Source organism: Pan paniscus, chromosome 19 (assembly GCF_029289425.2).
Source record: "Pan paniscus chromosome 19, NHGRI_mPanPan1-v2.0_pri, whole genome shotgun sequence".
Lineage (NCBI taxonomy): Eukaryota > Metazoa > Chordata > Mammalia > Primates > Hominidae > Pan > Pan paniscus.
The window spans coordinates 97,285,106-97,304,992 of NC_073268.2; the positions used below are offsets into that span (position 1 = coordinate 97,285,106).

At 44.7% G+C, this 19,887-nt stretch overlaps 1 protein-coding gene across 3 annotated transcripts in view; it reads left to right on the forward strand.

Annotated features, from left to right (window-relative positions):
- RPTOR (regulatory associated protein of MTOR complex 1) overlaps positions 1-19,887 on the forward strand; it is a 417,904-nt gene that overhangs the window by 159,584 nt on the left and 238,433 nt on the right. For all 3 annotated transcript variants that reach the window (XM_063599478.1, XM_003831138.7, XM_055101956.2), the window contains one exon: positions 3,423-3,581. In XM_063599478.1, the coding sequence (XP_063455548.1) occupies positions 3,423-3,581 (159 nt within the window). The remainder of the gene's footprint in view (positions 1-3,422; positions 3,582-19,887) is intronic.

Here is a 19,887-nt window from a genome sequence, read left to right on the forward strand (position 1 = left end):
AATAAACAGTTGATGAATCCATCACATCAGTGATGAATCCAGAATGTGTCCATCATTTTCGTAAGTCTTAGTATGCAGAGAATCTCAGATAGCAAAGCAGAAAGGATGATGTCACAGACGCCTTGGGTACCCAGCACCTGGATGCAGCTGTTTGTACACACATACTTTCTGATATTATGTTGACAGTGACTTACACCACTTCAACCTCAGGCAGGATTCTATCAGTTTCTTTACTACAAATTGAGTTGTTTCTTTAATAATTATTGTAATTACTGTCAGTAAAAATCTGAGTATCACTCAGCAATTAGTTGCTGGTAACTGAGTGTGTTGTAATGCTGGGGAAAGGATATAAAACTTGTATTTTGAACAGAAAGGCACACATGTGGGTGAGCAGTGTTTACCACCACAGAATTTACCGTCTACACAGAATTGAGATAGCTGCACATGAATGTATAGTGAGCAGTGTAAGTTAATTCAGAGAAAGAAAAAATTATTTCCTGCTGTAGGAGAGCTGGGCATCGAACAGGCTCCTCCAGAACATGTGGGTCAGATGGGCCACCGCATGGCTGGGGTCCCCCATGGGCCAGTGATGCCCACCTATGGGAGCAGGTGACACGCTACCTCCCAGGCCACGCATCGACACCCCTCCTGTCACGCTCCGTGCTTCTCTGAGCACTTCCTCCTTCCCTGTGGCCCTGGGCTCCCTGTGGGCCAGCCCTGTCCTGGCAGAGCCCCCTGTGCGTGTCAACGCACATCCTTCATAGATGAAAATGGACTTGAAGATCCCGCGTTATCAGTTGGTTAGCTCTCTCTCAAGTCTCCTCCGTGACTCTGCTTTATTTTTCGAGCAGCATTCTGGTCCTGAGCGAGGAGACACTGAGAGGGGAGACCACTCTGTGGCTCTAACCCCGCCTCAGACCAGGGCTCCGCACTGTCCTGCAGTGGCACAGGGTTGCTAGCCTTGGATTAGCTTTTGGTTCTCTAATGGGCTTTGCTTGCAGGTACAAAAATTTGGGGGAACCTGGAAAAACTCTTAAATCTCCTCATCTGAAAGATATTCATACATCTACTGATGACTTCCAAAGTACAAGGTCTAGAATACCAAGAGGTTTTATGTTGTCATAAATTAGAGTTTTAATGTATATAATTAGGTGAAACCAAATGTGTATCATATACAACAGAGGAACCGTGTTGCAGGAATTGGGCCTCGTTTTCCTGTTGTTTTCCTCACATCTAATTCTTTTTCTCTGGAAATGCCAGGGAACCTTTCTTTATTTTCTTTATTTTTATTTTTCAGTAGAGACGAGGGATCTGACTATGTTGCCCAGGCTGGTCTTGAACTCCTGGCCTCAAGTGGTCCTTCCACCGTGGCCTCCGAAATGCTGGGATTCTAGGTGTGAGCCCCCGTGTCCGGCAGGGGAACCTTTCTTAAGCATGAATGGTGTGCCCTCCTCAGGGTGTGTCCTCTCTGCTTCCTTTCTCAGTCACATCAGCAGGTGCTTCGTGTGCATCTGTGTGCCCAGCCTGGGCACAGCGGGAGCCCAGGCCTTCCTTCAAACGCAGCCTCCCCTGCACGTTCCAAACACTTACTGGCATTTTTCTTCAAGTGATGATCATGGCATTGGCCTTACTTATTTTAGTTGTTTTTAAAAGAAAGTTTTAAAAGTTTATCAAAGTGATGAACATACACATCACTTTTTAAAAACATAATCCCCACCCAGAGGCAAACCCTTTTAGCTATTTGTTCTAGTGGCATATGTTGGTGCTGCTTTGCACTGACTTATCAACTCAGGGCATCTTCCCTGACTGCCTGGTGTGGCCCCAGCACTTTCACACCCGTTGTTCCCCTCCCCAACCCCAGAAGGTCGTAGATTTACTCTGTCGGTTCTTCTTTGTTGGGAGTTCACCATGAAAAGTACTTTGCAGGAAAAGAGCAGTGATAGAACTGGAGTAGCTCCTCGCACGACCCACCTGTGCCCGTTTTCCAGCATCCTGCCACCCAGCCAGGTCTGTCTCCTCCTTGGCCCGTCCTCCTCACTCAGGTTCTCTGGAAGTTGGCACAGTTTTACTAAAATAAAATCAGCATTCATAGCATTAGGACTATGTAAACACTGTTCTCAAGCAAGTCAAGTCATGTGTACTTGGGTCTGATTCTGGACTTTGTGTGTGAGTTCCCTGGGCTGCTGGTCTCCGTGCCCCCAGCCTCGCTGTCTTAATGAGAGGCCCTAGGGGAGCCTGCAGTGTCTGGCAAGGCCAGGTTGCCCTCAGGGCTTTCTGCTGCCATGATTTTCTGGCCCTTCGTCCCTGTTTGTTTTTCCCTGTGGCCTTCAGTAGCAGCTTAGCTCCTTGGGGTATTTACTGGGAATGCATTGAATATGTGAATTAAACGAGCGAGAGCTGACATCTTAAGAATGTTGACTCAGCCCACCCAAGCAGGGAGCATCTTCCCATTTGTTCACATCTTCTGTGTTTTCCAGGAGAGCTTTGAAAATCTTCCATGTCTGTGTTTTGCACATTTCATGTTAAACTTATTCCTATGTGTTCAGTCTGCTCTGTGGCTTTCGAGATGGGGTTTTCTTTGCCATGATGTTCCTTTGTTTATTATTTGTATGTATCAAGGCTATTGATTGTTCTCTGTCAGTTTTAGGTTCTGCTCATTCAGGGTTAAGGGCCCAGGCAGGAGGCGGAGGGAGGAGCTTTCAGCAGGGTGATTCCTTACTCGGTCTCTTCACTCTTCTGCCATTGCTGCCATGTGTACATTGCAGGCTCCTTCATTTGAGCAAATTCTCTCTTCCATGCTCCAGGTGTTTTCAGAAGGACCGCGTACTTCTGAGAAACACTTGGTACCCCAGTGGCAGCTGCGTTTGCCTTGGTGTTGCCATGTGACAGGCATTACTTGTTTATCTCATTGTTGTTCCTAGTAGTTCTCAATGTTTGTTGAATGAATATTTATAACCATCATGTGTGGCAGTTCTTATGTAGTGTTTTGATTTGTTTTTTTGAGACCATCTCACTCTGTCACTCAGGCTGGAGTACAGTGTTGTGATCATGGTTCACTGCAACCTCAACCTCCTGGGCTTAAGCGATCCTTCCACCTCAGCTGGGACTACAGGTGTGTGCCACCACACCTGGCTAATTTTTTTTTTTTTTAATTGTAGAGATGGGGTCTCACTCTGCTGCCCAGGCTGATCTTGAGCTCCCGGGCTCAACCAGTTCTCCCACCTCGGCCTCCTAAGCTGCTGGGATTTTTGGCATGAGCCAGGGTGCCTGGCATTACCCGGTTTTATAGATGGAGAAACTCGGAGCCATGTGTCCAGGACCACACAGCTATTAACTGCAAACCCAGAGGAAAGGGTAGGGGATGAGTTCCAGGCATTCCCTGGAGTCCGTGGTAAATTTCTTCATTTCTTCTCCTGCAACAGGCCCGGTACAAGCAGAGCCTTGACCCAACTGTGGATGAAGTCAAGAAGCTCTGCACGTCCTTACGTCGCAACGCCAAGGAGGAGCGAGTCCTCTTTCACTACAATGGCCACGGGGTGCCCCGGCCCACAGTCAACGGGGAGGTCTGGGTCTTCAACAAGGTGGGTGTGCCTTCCAGCTTCCTTCCCGTTTCTGCCAAAAGCCATGCCAATTGCGGTGGTCGGAGCAGGTCCTGCCCATCCGTAGCTTCTGTTAAGCCATTGATGTTTACTGTGTTTCAGCAAACCCAAATGCCATAACTGAACAGACCAGGTAGTCAGGCACAAGGAGGGGCTGTTTCTGTGGCAGAACGTGTTCATGGAATGACTGCCTTGAAGTGTGGTGCGTGTGGTTTATGTTCCCTCTGTAGTAAGAACAGCAGTTGTTTGTAATTCTCCGAGGACAGACCTCGAGAGTGTCTGCCTTCTAGTTTGAAAAAATTGCACAATTTCTCAATTTCGTTAGAATCTTTCTTTAAGCATCGGTGATTTTCTTAGAAAATAAAGTGTTTTATATATTCTAAAGGGCTAATTCCAAGCTGCCCTGCAGGTGCAGGCTCTGGGCTTCCCTCCTCAAGGTCAGAATCACCACCAGCCTTTTGCAATTCCGTTGCCCAGGACCAGGTGAAGTGCTTGCTCCCCTTCTGTAGCTGTTGCTGTGGGTGGTGGGTGCTGACTGTCATCCCCATCCTCCAGGGTGTGGTGGGTGCTGACTGTTGTCCCCACCCTCCAGGGTGTGGTGGGTGCTGACTGTCTCCCCATCCTCCAGGGTGTGGTGGGTGCTGACTGTCTCCCCATCCTCCAGGGTGGGAACCTTGGTCCATCTCACAGCAGCCAGCTATGGGTCTCACTGCGCTCTGCGTGATGCATGAAAAGCAGTTCTTGGAGGGTGCGGTGGCCCCATATGTGCCTGAGCGTGTCTATGAGGGCACTGATTTGGAATCCAGCAAATCCGAGTCCCAGTTTTGGTTGTGCTGTCAGCCTCCTGGGCTTCTGCTTCCTTAGTGTGGGCACCGCCTCCTGCCATCATAGTGAGGACTCTGACTCCGTTTCTTCACACACTGAACTCTCGGTTCTCGCCTACCGTCCCGGGTTCGCAGCTAGCATTCGGCACAGGTGGTGAAGCAGTGTGGGCCCAGAGCAGAGACCTCGAGGAAGGCTTCTGTCCCTGGACACTGAGGAGTAGCCAGCCTCGGAAGTTAGAAAGGTATCCACCCAGCTCCTCCCGCAGGGCACAGGGCAGTGCCATCTCTCCCCGTGTGTATCTGGATACCAGCTTGATTTTAATTCCTTTCGTTAAATATTGAGTAAATTCAAAACGATCGTTGTGAAGGAAGTAGGATTTACAGAAGCAGGATGTAATGAACCACCAGGCGTGCACCACAGGCCCCTGGCGTGTCTTTCTCAGCTGCAGTCTCTCCTTTCCCTGCCCTCCCCTGTGGCGCCTGGCACAGTGAATTTGAATTTGTCCTTCCCTGGCTCTCCTCTGTGGAGCCCCCGGTGTGCTGGCTCTCAGGCACGGCGAATCCGGGAGATCGCTGCTGATACGCTGGGCGGACGCTGGCGCGCTCTTCCGCAGTGCGCTTTGCTCACTTGGTCGGAGGCTCTGCAGATGCATGCCACCGACCCCAGGGGCCTGCAGCCCTGCCTCTTCCCACATTCGCTGTCCCCTGCCGGGACCCTGCCGGGACCCCGCCCTTCTCAGTGCCTTCCCTGCAGATGGGCATTGGGCTGGTTCCCATCTTGTTTCTGCTGTAAACCGCATGAGTGTTTCAGCTGCCCACCTTTCTCTCCAGCACTGGGTGTTGTCACAGGTTTTTTTAAATGATAGACTGTGGTGTGCTCTGATTTTCTCTGATAACCATTAAGATCGCGCACCCTGTGTCCGCCCGCCGGCTCCCTGCTGCTCAAAGCGCCTATCTGCTATCCACTTCTCTCTGCAGTGGGTTGCCTTTTCCTATCGGTTTGAGGGAATTCTTTGTATTCCAGACAGTAATGATTTTTATGAATTGTGTCTCTCTTCTCAGAATTTATGATGTGATTTTTTTTCTTCATCTTCTTACACTCCTGATAACTTACAAAACAAAACTTTTTTTTTTTTTTGAAACCGGGTCTCTCTCTGTCACCCAGGCTGGAGTACAGTGGCATGATCATGGCTCACTGCAAACTCTGCCTTCTGGGCTGAAGCATTCCTCCCACCTCAGCCTCCCAAGTAGGTGGGACTACAGGTGTGCACCACCACACCTGGCTAAGTTTTGTATTTTTGCTAATTTTTGTATTTTTTGTAGAGTCAGGGTCTTGCCATGTTGCCTAGGCTGGTCTTGAACTCATGAGTCCAAATAATCCTCCTGCCTCAGCCTCCCAAAGTGCTGGGATTACAGCATGAGCCACTGCGCCCCGCTCCCAGTTGTGCTTTTTATTTGTCCTTCTTGTCTTGGTGTGCTGGCCGATGCCTTCAGTGGAGTGAAGTGGGGACTGGGTGGGGAGCGGGGAGGGAGGGATCTTTGTTTCCCTTGTCCTCGCAGAGGGAGAGTTTCTGTGTTCAGTGTATGATGTTTGCCCCAGGCTTTTTGTAAAACAAAAACAATCACCATTATCGAATTAAGAAAGTTCAATTCTTAATTTGGTTTTTTAAAAAAATTGTGACTAGATATTGATTTGCCTCCCTTGGTTATTTGTGTGTGTGTGTGTGTGTGTGTGTGTGTGTGTTAAAGTGGTCACAGTACTTTTCTCCCTTAGGCTGGTGCTACGTTGAATGATACTGTATGACCGTCTCCTGTTACACACACCTTTCTTTTTGGATTAACCTGTGTTATGATGAATGATCTGTTTCATGCATGGCTTATTCAGTTTGCAGCCATTTTGTTTCATATATTAAATCTGTGTTCGTGAGTGAGATTGGACAGGGATTCTTCTTTGTCTTGCTGTCCTTGCCTAGGCGGAGTAATCAATAACTGTGGCCTTAGAAAATAAGCTGAGGAATGTTCCTTCTTTGTATATATACTTGAATAGTTTTTGTGATGTTTGAAGTATTTGTTGTCTGAATGTTGTGGAACTTACAAAGAAAGCTCTCTGGGTGGTATTTTGTTTGTGGAGAGTTTTTGACTTACTGATCTAGCTTCTTTCATGGTTAAAGGGTTTTTCTGTTAGCTTTGCCAACTGACTTTTGCAGGACCTTGTCCATTTCTACTAAGCTTCCCGATGTGTTGACATAAACTGGCTCACAATACCCCTTTAGAAACTCACCAGTATCAGGGGTATCTGTGAGTGAGGTGCCTTCCTTTGCTCTTGGTGCTGGGTATATGTGCCTTCTCTCTTTTCTTGTTGATTATTCCTGTGAGGAGTTTATGTACCTTTTATCAGTCTTTTCAAAGACCCAGCTTTTACCATTGTTGACCCTCCAGAGGATGGAAGGAACAGTAGGATGAATACCTTTATACTGTCCCCCTGTTGGCAATTTGACACTTTTTTTTTGTCCCCTGAACCATTTGAAAGATGCAGACATCCTGACACTAAGAACGAGGATGGCTTTCTGTATCACCACATTACCGTCAAATTGCTCAAGAAATGGAACATCAGTTCTGTGTCATTTACTATAGAGTCCATGTTTGTATTTTCCCAAGTGTTTGCAAAATGTGCACTAAATTAGTAGGCATTTTTTTACTTGTTGATTTTGTTGTGGACCCAGAATCTAATTAAGGTCCATGCATTGCATCTGTTCCTTATGCGTTTTTAGTTCCTCTTGCCTTTCATGTTATGACATTGACTTTTTAAATGACTTTTTAAAATTTAAAAATTTTGTCTTCTTTTGGGAAGTTAACATATAGTTATACATCAGTCTTTTTTTTTTTTTTTTTTTTTTTTGAGGTTAAGTCTCCCTCTGTCGCCAAGGCTGGAGTACAGCGGCGTGATCTTGGCTCACTGCAGCGTCCGCCTCCTGGGTTCAAGCAATTCTTCTGCCTCAGTCTCCTGAGTAGCTGGGATTACAGGCGCCCGCCGCCATGCCCGGCTAATATTTGTATTTTCAGTAGAGACGGGGTTTCACCATGTTGGCCAGGCTGGTCTCCTACTCGTGACCTCAAGTGATCTGCCTGCCTTGGCCTCCCAAAGTGCTGGGGTTACAGGCGTGAGCCACCGTGCCCGGCAGTCTTTTTTAAAATAATAGACATCATTTTTTTTTAAGAGCAGTTTTAATTTTACAGAAAAATTGAGCAAGTTTATTGAGTTATATACTTCCTTCCCCTCATTTTCCTCTATTGTTAATATCTTGCTTTGGTTTGTTATGTTTTTTACAATTGGTAAACTGATAATGGTGTGTTATAATTAATGATGTCCATATTTACACTAGGGCTCACTCCTAGTGATGTACATGCTGCAGATTTTGCTGAATGTGTGATTTCCTGCAACCACCGTTAGGTTGCCACACAGAGTAGTGGTGTCCTTCAAGTCCTCTGTGCGCCCCCTCATCTTCTCTCCCCTAGCATTTGGTCTTTTCCAGAATGTCCTATAGTTGGACTCATATAGTATGTAGCCTTTTCAGACAGGCTTCTCTGACTCAGTAATATACGCTTAAGACTCCTCCGTGTCTTTTTGTGGCTTGATAGCTCATTTTTTACAATTACTGAGCAATACTCTACTGTGTGAATGCAACACTGCTTCTTTATCCATTTTCCTATTCAAGGGCATTTTGGATACTCTGAACTTCTGACAATTAGGAATAAAGCTATTATTAACATGTGCAAATTTTTGTATGGATATAAGCTTTCCATTCATTTGGGTGAATACCTGGGAATGGGTTTGGTGGATGATTCGGTTAGAGTATGCTTAGCTTTATAAGGAACTGTGAAGCTGTCTTCCAACATGTCTACGCCGTTTTGCATTCCTGCCAGCACTGAACGAGAGTATCTGTTGCTCCACATGCTCATCAGCATTTGATGTTATCAGTGTTTGGATTTTAGCCATTCTGGTGGGTATGTAGTAGGATCTTATTGTTATTTCATTTTCAATTTCGTAATGATGTGAAATTGGGCGTCTTTGCATGTTCTTATTTGCCGTGTTATATCTTCTTTGATGAGGTATCTCTTCAGGTTTTTTGCCCATTTTAAGAATCAGGTTGTTTTTCTTGTTGCTGAGTTTTAAGAGTTCTTTCCATATTTCAGATGCCAGTTTTTTGTTTTTGTTTTTGTTTTGAGATGGGGTTTCGCTCTTGTTGCCCAGGCTAGAGTACAATGGCGTGATCTTGGCTCACTGCAACCTCTGCCTCCTGGGTTCAAGTGATTCTCCTGCCTCAACCCCCGAAGTAGCAGGGATTACAGGCACCCGCCTCCACGCCCAGCTAATTTTGTATTTTTTTTAGTACAGGCTGATCTCAACTTCTGACCTCAAGTGATCCACCTGCCTCGGCCTCCCAAAGTGCTGGGATCATAGGCATGAGCCACCACACCCGGCCTGGATGCCAGTTCTCTATCAGATATGTGTTTCGCAAATATGTCCTCCCAGTTTGTGGCTGCTTGTTTTCTTTTCCTAGTAGTGGATGTTCGCTTTTTGACGAGTTTGGACCAGTGATCCTCCAGGATGTCCCACATTCTAGTTTAATTGCTTCGCTTTTTCACAAGTTTTTGTCAAACCAGATTAAAAAAAAGCATGATCAAACCTTGTGCTGTCCATAGTAGATGTATTTTAAATACAAAGACATATGAAGTTTGAGAGTAAAAGAAAGGGAAACGATATACTATGCCAATACTAGTCATAGACAACCAGTGTGGCTCTATTAATCAGAGAAAATAGACTGCAAGATGAGGAGTATTATTGATGATAAAGAGGGCCATTTCCTCATGATAAACAGGCCAGTTCATGAGCCAGGCACACACCATCCTGAGTGTGCGTGCGCTTACTATCAGAGTTTCAAAGGACATGCAGCAAAATGAACAGAATTAACAGGAAAAGTATGCAAATCCATAATCATAGTTGGAGATTAGAAGATCTTCTTTTAGTAATTGATAGATTAAACTGATAGTTAAAAATTATAGACAAAATTGATAGTTAAAACAATTTTTTTTTGAGATGGAGTCTCGCTTTGGTTGCCCAGGCTGGAGTGCAGTGGCGTGATCTCGGCTCACTGCAACCTCCACCTCCTGAGTTCAAGCTATTCTCCTGCCTCAGCCTCCCAAGGAGGTGGGACTACAGGCGCCCACCACCACGCCTGGCTAACTGTTTTGTATTTTTAGTAGAGATGGGGTTTCACCATGTTGACTGGGCTGGTCTTGAACTCCTGACCTCAGGTGATCTGCCCGCCTCGGCCTCCTAAAGTGCTGGGATTACGGATGTGAGCCACCGTGCCTGGCCCTGTAATTAAAAACTTTCTTATTGAGAAAACTCTAGGCATAGTATATTTTTTCTAGTCCAAAGCAAAAGCCAGTATTAATGTAAAAGACCTAGCAATATTATCAATCACCCCGACTTAATTAACATTTATACAGCCGTCCACACAACTGTAGAATATACATTCTCAAGTGCATGTGGAATGTTCACCATATGCTGAGCCATAAAGATGTCTCAATAAAGTTTGAAAGATTAAAATCATAGAGTATATTCTCTGTTCTTGAAATTCAAAATTATGGAATATCTGGAGAAGCCCCAGATACTTGGAAATGAAATACCACATGAGTCAAAGACAAAATCATAAAAGAAAATAAAAAATAATTCAAACCTAAAGATAATGAAACTATGACACCCAAATTTATAGGATTTAGGTGTAACAGTGCTTATGGAAATGTACAGCTTTAAATTCTTACATAGAAAGATACATTTTAGAAATATATTTAAAATGAAAATCTGTTTTTTTGAAACGGAGTCTCTCGCTCTGTCGCCCAGGCTGGAGTGCAGTGGTGCCATCACCACCCACTGCAACCTTTGTCTCCTGGATTCAAGCAATTCCCCTGCCTCAGCCTCCCAAGTGGCTGGGATTACAGGCGTCCACCACCGTTCCCAGCTATTTTTGTATTTTTAGTAGAGATGGGGTTTCGCCATGTTGGCCAGGCTGGTCTGAAACCCCTGACGTCAAGTGATCCTCCCGCCTTGGCCTCCCAAAATGCTGGGATTACAGGCGTGAGCTACTGTGCTCAGCCTAAAATCTAATATTCTACCTTAAGGAAACAGAAAATGCTGAGCAAATTAAACTCAAAGCAGAAGGAAAGAAATAACAAACAGCAGAAATCAATAAAATAGAGTACAGGCAACAGAGACAACATAGCTAAAATGTGTTTTTTTTGAAAGGATCAGTAAAAGCTGATGAATCTCTACGTAGGTAGATCAGTGAAGAAAGAGAGAAAACACTTTATCAACATCAGCAATGAAGGAGAGGATATCCCCACATATCCTATAAGCATTAAAAAGGTAAGGGAATATTATTAATTTTATATACATTTAAATACGTAATTAAATGGACAGATGCCTTAAAATACAACTTACCAAAACTGACCTAAAATGAAATAGAAAATCTGAATAGCCCTATATCAATCGGCTTCTTTCCAAGGCCATGCCAGGCATTTAATCCCTGTGAGGCCAGGGGCTTTTTATTTTGTTTACTGCTACATTCCAAGCTCTTAAGATAGTGTCTGTTACCCTAGCAGGTGTTTGGTAATTGTCAACCACATGGGTGGGTAGATGAATGGATGTTTTTATTTTTATTTTTATTTTTCAATTTTTTATTTTTCCATAGGTTATTGGGGTACAGGTGGTGTTTGGTTATATGAAGAAGTTCTTTAGTGGTAATTTGTGAGATTTTGCTGCACCCTTGTAGTCTTTTATCCCTCGCCCCCCTCCCACCCTTCTCCCCAAGTCCCCAAATTCCATTGTATCATTCTTATGCCTTTGTGTCCTCATAGCTCAGCTCCCACGTAACAGTGAAAATATACGATATTTGGTTTTCCATTCTTGAGTTACTTCACTTAAAATAATAGTCTCCAGTCTCATCCAGGTCACTGTGAATGCTGTTAATCCATTACTTTTTATGACTGAGTAGTATTCCATCATATATATATACCACATTTTCTTTATCCACTCATTGATTGATGGGCATTTGGGTTGGTTCCACGATTTTGCAATTGCGAATTGTGCTGCTATAAACATGCGTGTGCAAGTATCTTTTGTGTATAATGACTTATTTTCCTCTGGGTAAATACCCAGTAGTGGGATTGCTGGATCAAATGGTAGTTCTACTTGTAGTTCTTTCAGGAATCTCCACACTGTTTTCCATAGTGGCTGTACCAGTTTACATTCCCACCAGCGGTGTAGAAGTGTTCCCTGATCACCACATCCACGCCAGCATCTACTGTTTTTTGATTTTTTTATTATGGCCATTCTTGCAGAGGTAAGGTGGTATCTATTGCATTGTGGTTTTGATTTGCATTTCCCTGATCATTAGTGATGTTGAGCATTTTTTCATATGTTTGTTGGCCATTTGTATATCTTCTTCTGAGAATTGTCTATTCATGTCCTTAGCCCAATTTTTGATGGGATTTTTTTTTCTTGCTGATTTGTTTGAGTTCGTTGTAGATTTCCGGATATTAGTCTTTTGTCAGTTGTGTAGATTGTTAAGATTTTCTCTCACTCTGTGGGTTGTCTGTTTACTCTGCTGACTGTTCCTTTTGCCGTGCAAAAGGCCTTTAGTTAAATTAAGTCCCAGCTATTTATCTTTGTTTTTATTGCATTTGCTTTTGGGTTCTTGCTCATGAGATCCTTGCCTAAACCAGTCTCTAGAAGGGTTTTTCCAATGTTATCTTCTAGAATTTTTATAGTTTCAGGTCTTAGATTTAAGTCCTTGATCCATCTTGGGTTGATTTTTGTATAAAGTGAGAGATGAGGATCCAGTTTCATTCTCCTACGTGTGACTTGCCAGTTATCCCAGCACCATTTGTTGTAAAGGGTGTCTTTCCCCCACTTTATGATTTTGTTTGCTTTGTTGAAGATCAGTTGGCTGTAAGTATTTGGGTTTATTTCTGAGTTCTCTATTGTGTTCCGTTGGCCTATGTGCCTGTTTTTATACCAGTGCCATGCTGTTTTGGTGACTATGGCCTTATAGTATAGTATGAAATCAGGTAATGTAATTCCTCCAGATTTGTTCTTTTTGCTTAGTCTTGCTTCGGCTATGCAGGCTCTTTTTTGGTTCCATATGAGTTTTAGAATTGTTTTTTCTAATTCTGTGAAGAATGATGGTGGTATTTTGATGGGAATTGCATTGAAATGAGTGGATATTTTTACTGAAATGTCATCTGATCACCAGGTGTGGCATGCACCCCTCTCCTTGACTCTTTAGTCCTCCTGGTGTGGTCTGTTTTTCTCCACAGCTTTTTCCCAGTCTTATGTGTACTGTCTCTATGTCACCATTAAAATGTGAGTTCCAGGATAACAAGGTCTTTGTTCTATGAACCGCTTTATCATGGGTACCTAAAACCAAGCATCTCAGAACATAGGAAATGGTCATTCAATGTTCACTGCATTCTACGCTAATGTCATAAAAGCAACAGAATGATCCCTAGAGCCAAGTCTTTCTTGGTTGTATTTTCCCCCACTGTGTTATTCCATTAGTTTATCCTTTCATAGGTTTATTTTGCACATCACGTGGCATGCCACCAGAGACAGGCGCGTGTTCTTCCAGATCTAGACAGCCATAAGCTGCACTGTAGAGCATGCAGTCCTGTTGCCGAGTCTTTCAGCCTTCAGATAGGCTCCCTCCATCAAAACGAAGCCTGCAGCATTACAGATGATACACTGTCGGTACACAATGTAAGATTTAAAAACATTTAAACATGCTAGTTTTAACTATACTTTTCTTTTTGTTTAATCACCATTTATTCTGTTGCTGGTTGTTTTCTCAGCCTCAGCAGAAAACTGAAGTTCAGGCCTTAAGCAAAATCCGGGCTCAGATTTTCCCCATGCACCGCCCTCCCTTGCATTCCCCTGTCTGTGTTTCAGGCAATTAGGACTGGCAGCTGTAGCCATTGAGAATTCACGTAGCGGAACGTTTATCGGGAGAAGGATTAATCCACTACTCGAATTCTCCCGATTAGCTTCTAGACCCCGTCTGCCTTTTCTTCTTTGCAAAAGGAGAAAGGTTCTTCCCACTTGATACATTTTTTTTCTCTGCTTTTTAGAGTTCCATTATGACCAGAAGCTATTTCCACCATTTGCCGTGTACCTAGGCACAAAGCTACAAGGCTTTTCCCTCTGTGTGCAGCTCATGGTGCTGCACCCTCTCTAGGTAGGATGAGCTTTGCTCCAGGTTACCTGCCTTTCCTTAATTTACTGAACGTAAAGTTGGAGTTTTATGTGGTTTTGCATTTTTGGTTTAGGATAATTTTTAATTCTTCAGTGGTCTTCCTGTGATGTTTACAACCTAACCCCTACCCTCTGCCAAAATCATCCTCAAAGGCCATTTTTGTCTTGCGCAATGTTCTACCCTTACCCCTCCGGACATTAAATAGGGACATAAAATGGATCTTATCATGGGGAGCACAGACGGAAAGCAAAGACTGTTTTGTTCTGATTGTTGGTTATAAGTCTAGCTTAAAGCCGAATTGCATGATGATGTATTGTGATAATGTAGGGAAAATATTGGCCCCTTCAGAGAGAGAGAGAGGAGTTGTGCCAGCCCAGCCATGATGGGCAGGCGAGGTTGGAGGGCGCCTCCTGGAGAAGGCGGTGCTTGCTCGGGCTGAGTCTTACAGAAGAGAACAAAGTCAACAGTTGTCCCTGAGAGGGGACTGGAGGGGATGATCTCAGAGGAAGTAGATGATATAATAAACCAGCATGGTATTCATTGGAAACTACAAGCAGTTCTGTGCTATGGGAGCCTGGAGCCTGAATTGGGTTTAAAAAGAAAGAAGGCCAGAAAGTGTTCCAGGCTAAGGCATAGAGCACCTCGCAGACTCTTAGGGATGTGGGCTTAGATAAATCCCTTTGATGCAGTGTGAAGGCTGGCTCTGGGGAGAAAAGACTGGCTAGAGAAACTCCAGGTAGAAGGCCGTCGTATACAAGAGGCCAGTGGCGGCACCCTGAGTCAGGCTGGTGGGGCGACCCTCAGGACCTTCCTAGGACAGGTGGAGGTTGAGTTAAGAGGGAGCAGGTGAGACCTGGACTGTGACCAGGCACCAGAAGTGAGAAGAAGGAGCTTGCGGGCATTTGTTCTCAGGTTGTGAGTAGGCCTGGGGTCCATGAGTCTGGGGTCGTGAGAAGTAGGGGCAGACATGCTGCGGGCGGTTCCCAAAATACAGTTTCTAGAGCCGAGGAAGGCCAAGAGAGTGAAATCCGGGGAGCAGGAGAGGATCCCGGCAGGTGATGGGGAGGAGAATTGGGAGAAAATGGCATGGGGGAAGCCGGGAAGGGTACCTGTCAGCCCGGGGGAACAGAGATGGAATTGATATCCATTATTCCAAGGAGTCTGGCCCTTTAGCAAGAAGAGCGCTTTATATTCCAAGTGAAGCAGTCCCGTTCAAAATAAGCAGCTCCCCATTTCTGAGAAGATGCTGAGTACATCTTCTGCCAGAGAACTCACAATGTGAATCAGAATTCTCAGCCCTATTAAAGTGGCATCCTCTCAGGGCTCGTTCCTGTAAAGCCCCTTAAGGGCACAGGCTTCCTTTAAACTCTCAGCCAGGAACTGTGGTCTCATCTGGATTTGCCGCCGCAGCTTTCCCTGGACTAAAGATGGACTTGTGGTGCCACCATTCTCAGAGGAGGGCAAAGGACAGGGGTCAGCAGATTCCTCCTCCTCCTGAAGTGGGTTCTTGAATCCATATCATCCAGAAGCAGGGGGTCGTGGCCCCGAAAGGTCAGGAGTGGGGGGAAGCGGTACTTGTGAACAGACAACTCGGGAGTATACATCACCAGTAAACCCCAGTCCCGTAAAATCCGTAAGGCTGCAAGCTTATTGTCATTGGTGGTGGTGTTTTTGGTACTTCCTCTGCCCTTCTTTTATTACAGTTAAATAATTATTCCATGAGCAATTCTAAATAAATATTATTTAATAGGATTTATTGGTTTTTTGTTTTTTTAATTGGGATTGTCATTATCAAATAGATGCCTCTTGTGTTGGTATACAGTTAATTGTTGCTTCTGTTGAAAGATGGATCATGGGCCGGGCACAGTGGCTCACGCCTGTAATCCCAACACTTTGGGAGGCCGAGGCGGGCGGATCACCTGAGGTCAGGAGTTTGAGACCAGCATGGTGAAACCCTGTCTCTACTAAAAATACCAAAAAAAAAAATTAGCCATGCGTAGTGGCGGGCACCTGTAATCCCAGCTACTCAGGAGGCTGAGACAGGAGAATCACTTGAACTGGGACATGGAGGTTACAGTGAGCCGAGACTGTGCCATTGCACTCCAGCCTGGACAACAAGAGAGAAACTGTCTCAAAAAAAAAAGATGGATCATAAAGCTTTTGAAATACACTATTATCAGAAAAATACGTGATTTTTAAAAAGTGATATTTATGTCAGACCACAATTATCATTTGTTAAAATTCTTACTTTATTCGTCTTGAGAATCTAGCAGTGTCCAAGAAAAAGTTTTATGGTAAACTTGACCTTTCTTTTCTGAGAAATTCTAGCATTTTGTGTTTGCTTACAGTAGTAGAAGGCCATTAACAAAAACTCCATTTCTTTGGGAGAAGTGCTGGGAACATGCTGGAAGCTTCCTCAGGGTACTTGGGCTTATTTTGGTAGTCATACACATGAAATGCACTTTGGGGGAGAAGGATGAAATATTTTGGTTAATCCACTGAAAAAATGAATGTTGGGGAACACAGCCAGCTTTCCTGTTATTTATTAATAGGCTTAAGATAGCCAGAAGGACATTTCTGCTAGAAAGTTATTGCCAGCTGAAAAACAACAAGTCTTCATTATTATCCAATTTGGTATATATATATATTTCAGGTTTTTATGAAGCTAAGGGCAAAGGTCAGCTGCTTCCTATTCCTTGTGGATTGTGCTGCTGATGGGAACTTCCTTTGACTTCACAAATACAAGGGATTGGAAGTGCATTCTTTGTTATCTCATATGTAAGATGAGGCTTTTAACACGATTTTCTTTTAGTTAATTTTAAAATATTTTATTATAAAATTCATTTTTTTTCAAATGGTGCAGATAAGCATAAAATAAACAATAAAAGTTCTTCCTTTCCTTCCCTCCAAGCCTCTGTGTGGCACGTTCTTGGCATGTTGCAAAGTGCCGTCATCATCATCATCATCATTGAGTTTGGAAGAGGAAATGATAAGTTTTATTTTTCCCTTCTCAAATTTTTGAATTTGAGGTGTCACAGGCAATCAAATGAAAATAACCAACTCTCTGTAGAGGTGGTAGTTGCAGCTGAACATTTTTGGGACTTCAATGTTTAGGCAGTATTTAAAACCAGGGAGTTATATTTGATTGCCTGGGAGAAGATGTGGAATAAGAAGAATAGAATAGGCCCCTGACGATAAGTTTTTAAGGGGAGGGTGGAAGGGAGGGGTCCCAAGCTGGGAAGCTTTGGAAGAATGAGCTGAGGCAGCCAGAGACCTGGGGAGAGAGTGTGTGTTTGAGGGGAGACGGCGCATAGATGTCAGGTGGGGCAGGAATGGAAGAGACCATGGGATGCAGCATGTGAAGAGGTGACTATGTGTTCAGTAATTTCTGGAGAGCAGTTAGGATCAAAACTAGGTTTGCATTTTTAAAAAACAATTTGAAATAATTTTAAATGTACACGAGAGTTGCAGAGGCAGCACAGAGAGCTCCTGTGTGTCCTTCATCCAGCTACCCAGTGTCAACCTCTTACATGACCTCAGCACAGCGATCAAATCTAGGAAACGTATGTTGTTACAGCACTGCCAACCACACACAGCCTCCTTGGTGCCAGCAGCCTTGCCGCTGTAATCCTCTGTGTGTCTTGTGGTCCAGCCCAGGCCCCCACGCACATTGGCTGCCTTGTCCTCTGGTCCTCCCAGGCTGGGATGGTTCCTCAGCTGTTCTTGTCTTTCGTGACCATGACATTGTAAGATGCTGCTCAGGTGTTTTGGAGGATGTCCCTCACTTTGGGTTTGTCTGATGTGTTCTCATGATGAGATTGAGGTTCAAAGTTTTGGGAAGAATAATGCAGATGGGTTATTCTCAGTGCATCAGGTTTGGGGGTGCGTGGTGTGTGTGATTCTTATTATTGCAGATACCAACCTTGATCACTAGGCTGAAGTGGTGCCTTGTGTGTTTCTCCAACGTGAAGTTGTTATTTTCTTCTTTATAATTCATAAGCATTTGAAGGAGATACTTTGAGAGTATGCAGATATCCTGTTTCTCCTTAAACTGCCATGCCCTAATTCTAACATTCATGTGTAATTACTATCCTGGTGTTCCAATGGTGGTGCTGTACCTCCCTATTTCCTTCCACGTTTAGTAACTGGAATTCTTCTGTATGAAAGAATTGTTGCTTCTCTTGTTGTTTATTTACTTGGTTGTTTGTTTATATCCATATGGAGCCACTAATATTTATTTTACTTTTTGGGTTATAATCCATTATTATTATCATTATTTATTTTGTTACTGAAATTGTTTCAACTTTGACCACTGACACACCTCCTAGCATTTTCTCTACCACAGCCCTGGATCAACCATTTTTCCAAGGATCTTTGGCTTTTTTGAGAGTGGTATTTAGAAACCAAGATGTGGCCTCTTTGTGTGCTCGTTACTACTGGAGCATTAGTGTTACTAGGCCTAGGCCCTCTCCGTGGACTTAGCTAAGTGATGCATTTGTGTGTAGTAAGCTGTAAACACATGCATATTGATTTGCACATCTATGTACAGGTGTGGAAACTAGATTTTAATGACTAAACAGGAGGTAAGGGACTAGGGACTGGAATAGACTAATCTTTCCAGAAGTTTGGTGATACTACTGAATAACACTGTTTTTTCTAGCTTTCTCTGTAATACAATTTTTGCAATAAATACATAGAGAGCATGTGATTAGAGGAGCCTGTCTGTTGGGGAGACCTCGAAGAAAGAACAAGGCTAAGCAGGGATGTTTAGTTTCTGCAAGAGGTAACTTACGTTTGTAGATAGGAGAAGGGGGTTGCTGAAGAAAGTGTAAATCAGTGGAGTAAAGGATGAGAAATGGGAAGGTATGAGAAGATTAATTCAGGACAGAGATACAGCATTTGACTTGGCAAGCCCAAGCACTCTTCTCTGAGACGCGGGAGGGAAGGAGAGGTGAATACAAATGTGGTGGAGCTTTGAAGCTGGACATGAGAGCTGGTTCCCCTTGGAGCCTGTCTCCTGTTAAGTGAGAAGCCAGGCCATGTCCTGAGAGGTGGGGGCCATGAGTGCCAGGATGGAAGGGTCAGGAGAGAGGAGACATGGCAACCCACCCCTTCCTCATGTTTACTGCCTGGCATAGTTGGCATTTTTCTTTATGTTGAGGAAAATGCTGCTATGATCTGATTAGTAGGTGCTGAATACCCCAGTTTGTATAAAGTAGGATGGTATCTTTGCAGGGCTAATGAAATGGCCAAATCAGGTTTGGGTAAGGCCACCTGGAGATCCATGTCCTTCAGCTGATGGCAGTCTTCCTGTGTATCCCAGCTATCCACAGAGATGCTTGCGAGTTCTACCATCGCAACAGCGGCGAGGCCAGGTTCTCCCATCCCAACAGTGGTGAGGCCAGAAATTTCCAGGCTCATCACATCTACCTGCTCAGCCTGTGGTGGGTTGGAGTTGGGGTTGGAACACCCCACCTGCCCTTCCAGAGGGCGACTGTCTGCACCTGCCCAGTGTGCCCCCCGTTCCTTCCTCTGCAGTGTCAGAGCTGCTGTGCCTGGATCTGAGGAGGGGCGGTGGGAGAAGAAGCCGCCCCCGCGACACTTGCGCTTGCCTTTTCAGCTGGAGCACGGGGTGGCGGCACCGTGTCGTTCTGCCCACCTCACCCACTGGGATGCAAACTTGCTGAGGCCAGGGCTTCTTCCTGCCACGCCTTGCCACCACGCCCCTTGCCTCCCCTGGGACATGCCGTTCTCTTCTTTGTACTCGCCTGTTTGGTGTGTGAGGGGTTTTGCGTTTTGTCTTCTGCTCTGTAATTTAAAGGGATAAAACGCTCACATTTAACTTAAGCCAAAACCCACTTTCAGCCTTTCCACCAGAAATCCCTGAGATGTAGAATTGTGGGAAGCTCCTTGGAGGCTGGCGGGCTGCTGGGCTGCCCCTCTGTGGGAAGACGGCCTGCAGGCTTCAGTGGGCTGGGCTCTCCCGGCCATGGCTGCCTTGGTGGCTAACTCAGGCTGCGGCGACAGACTGGTGAGGCAGGCGGACTCTTCCCCTGATGTTTAACATAACCTGACAGATAAAGTGGATTGTAATGAAGAAATTATCTAAAACCCATTTCTATTTCTTTGTTTGAAAAGAAAACATGGCCT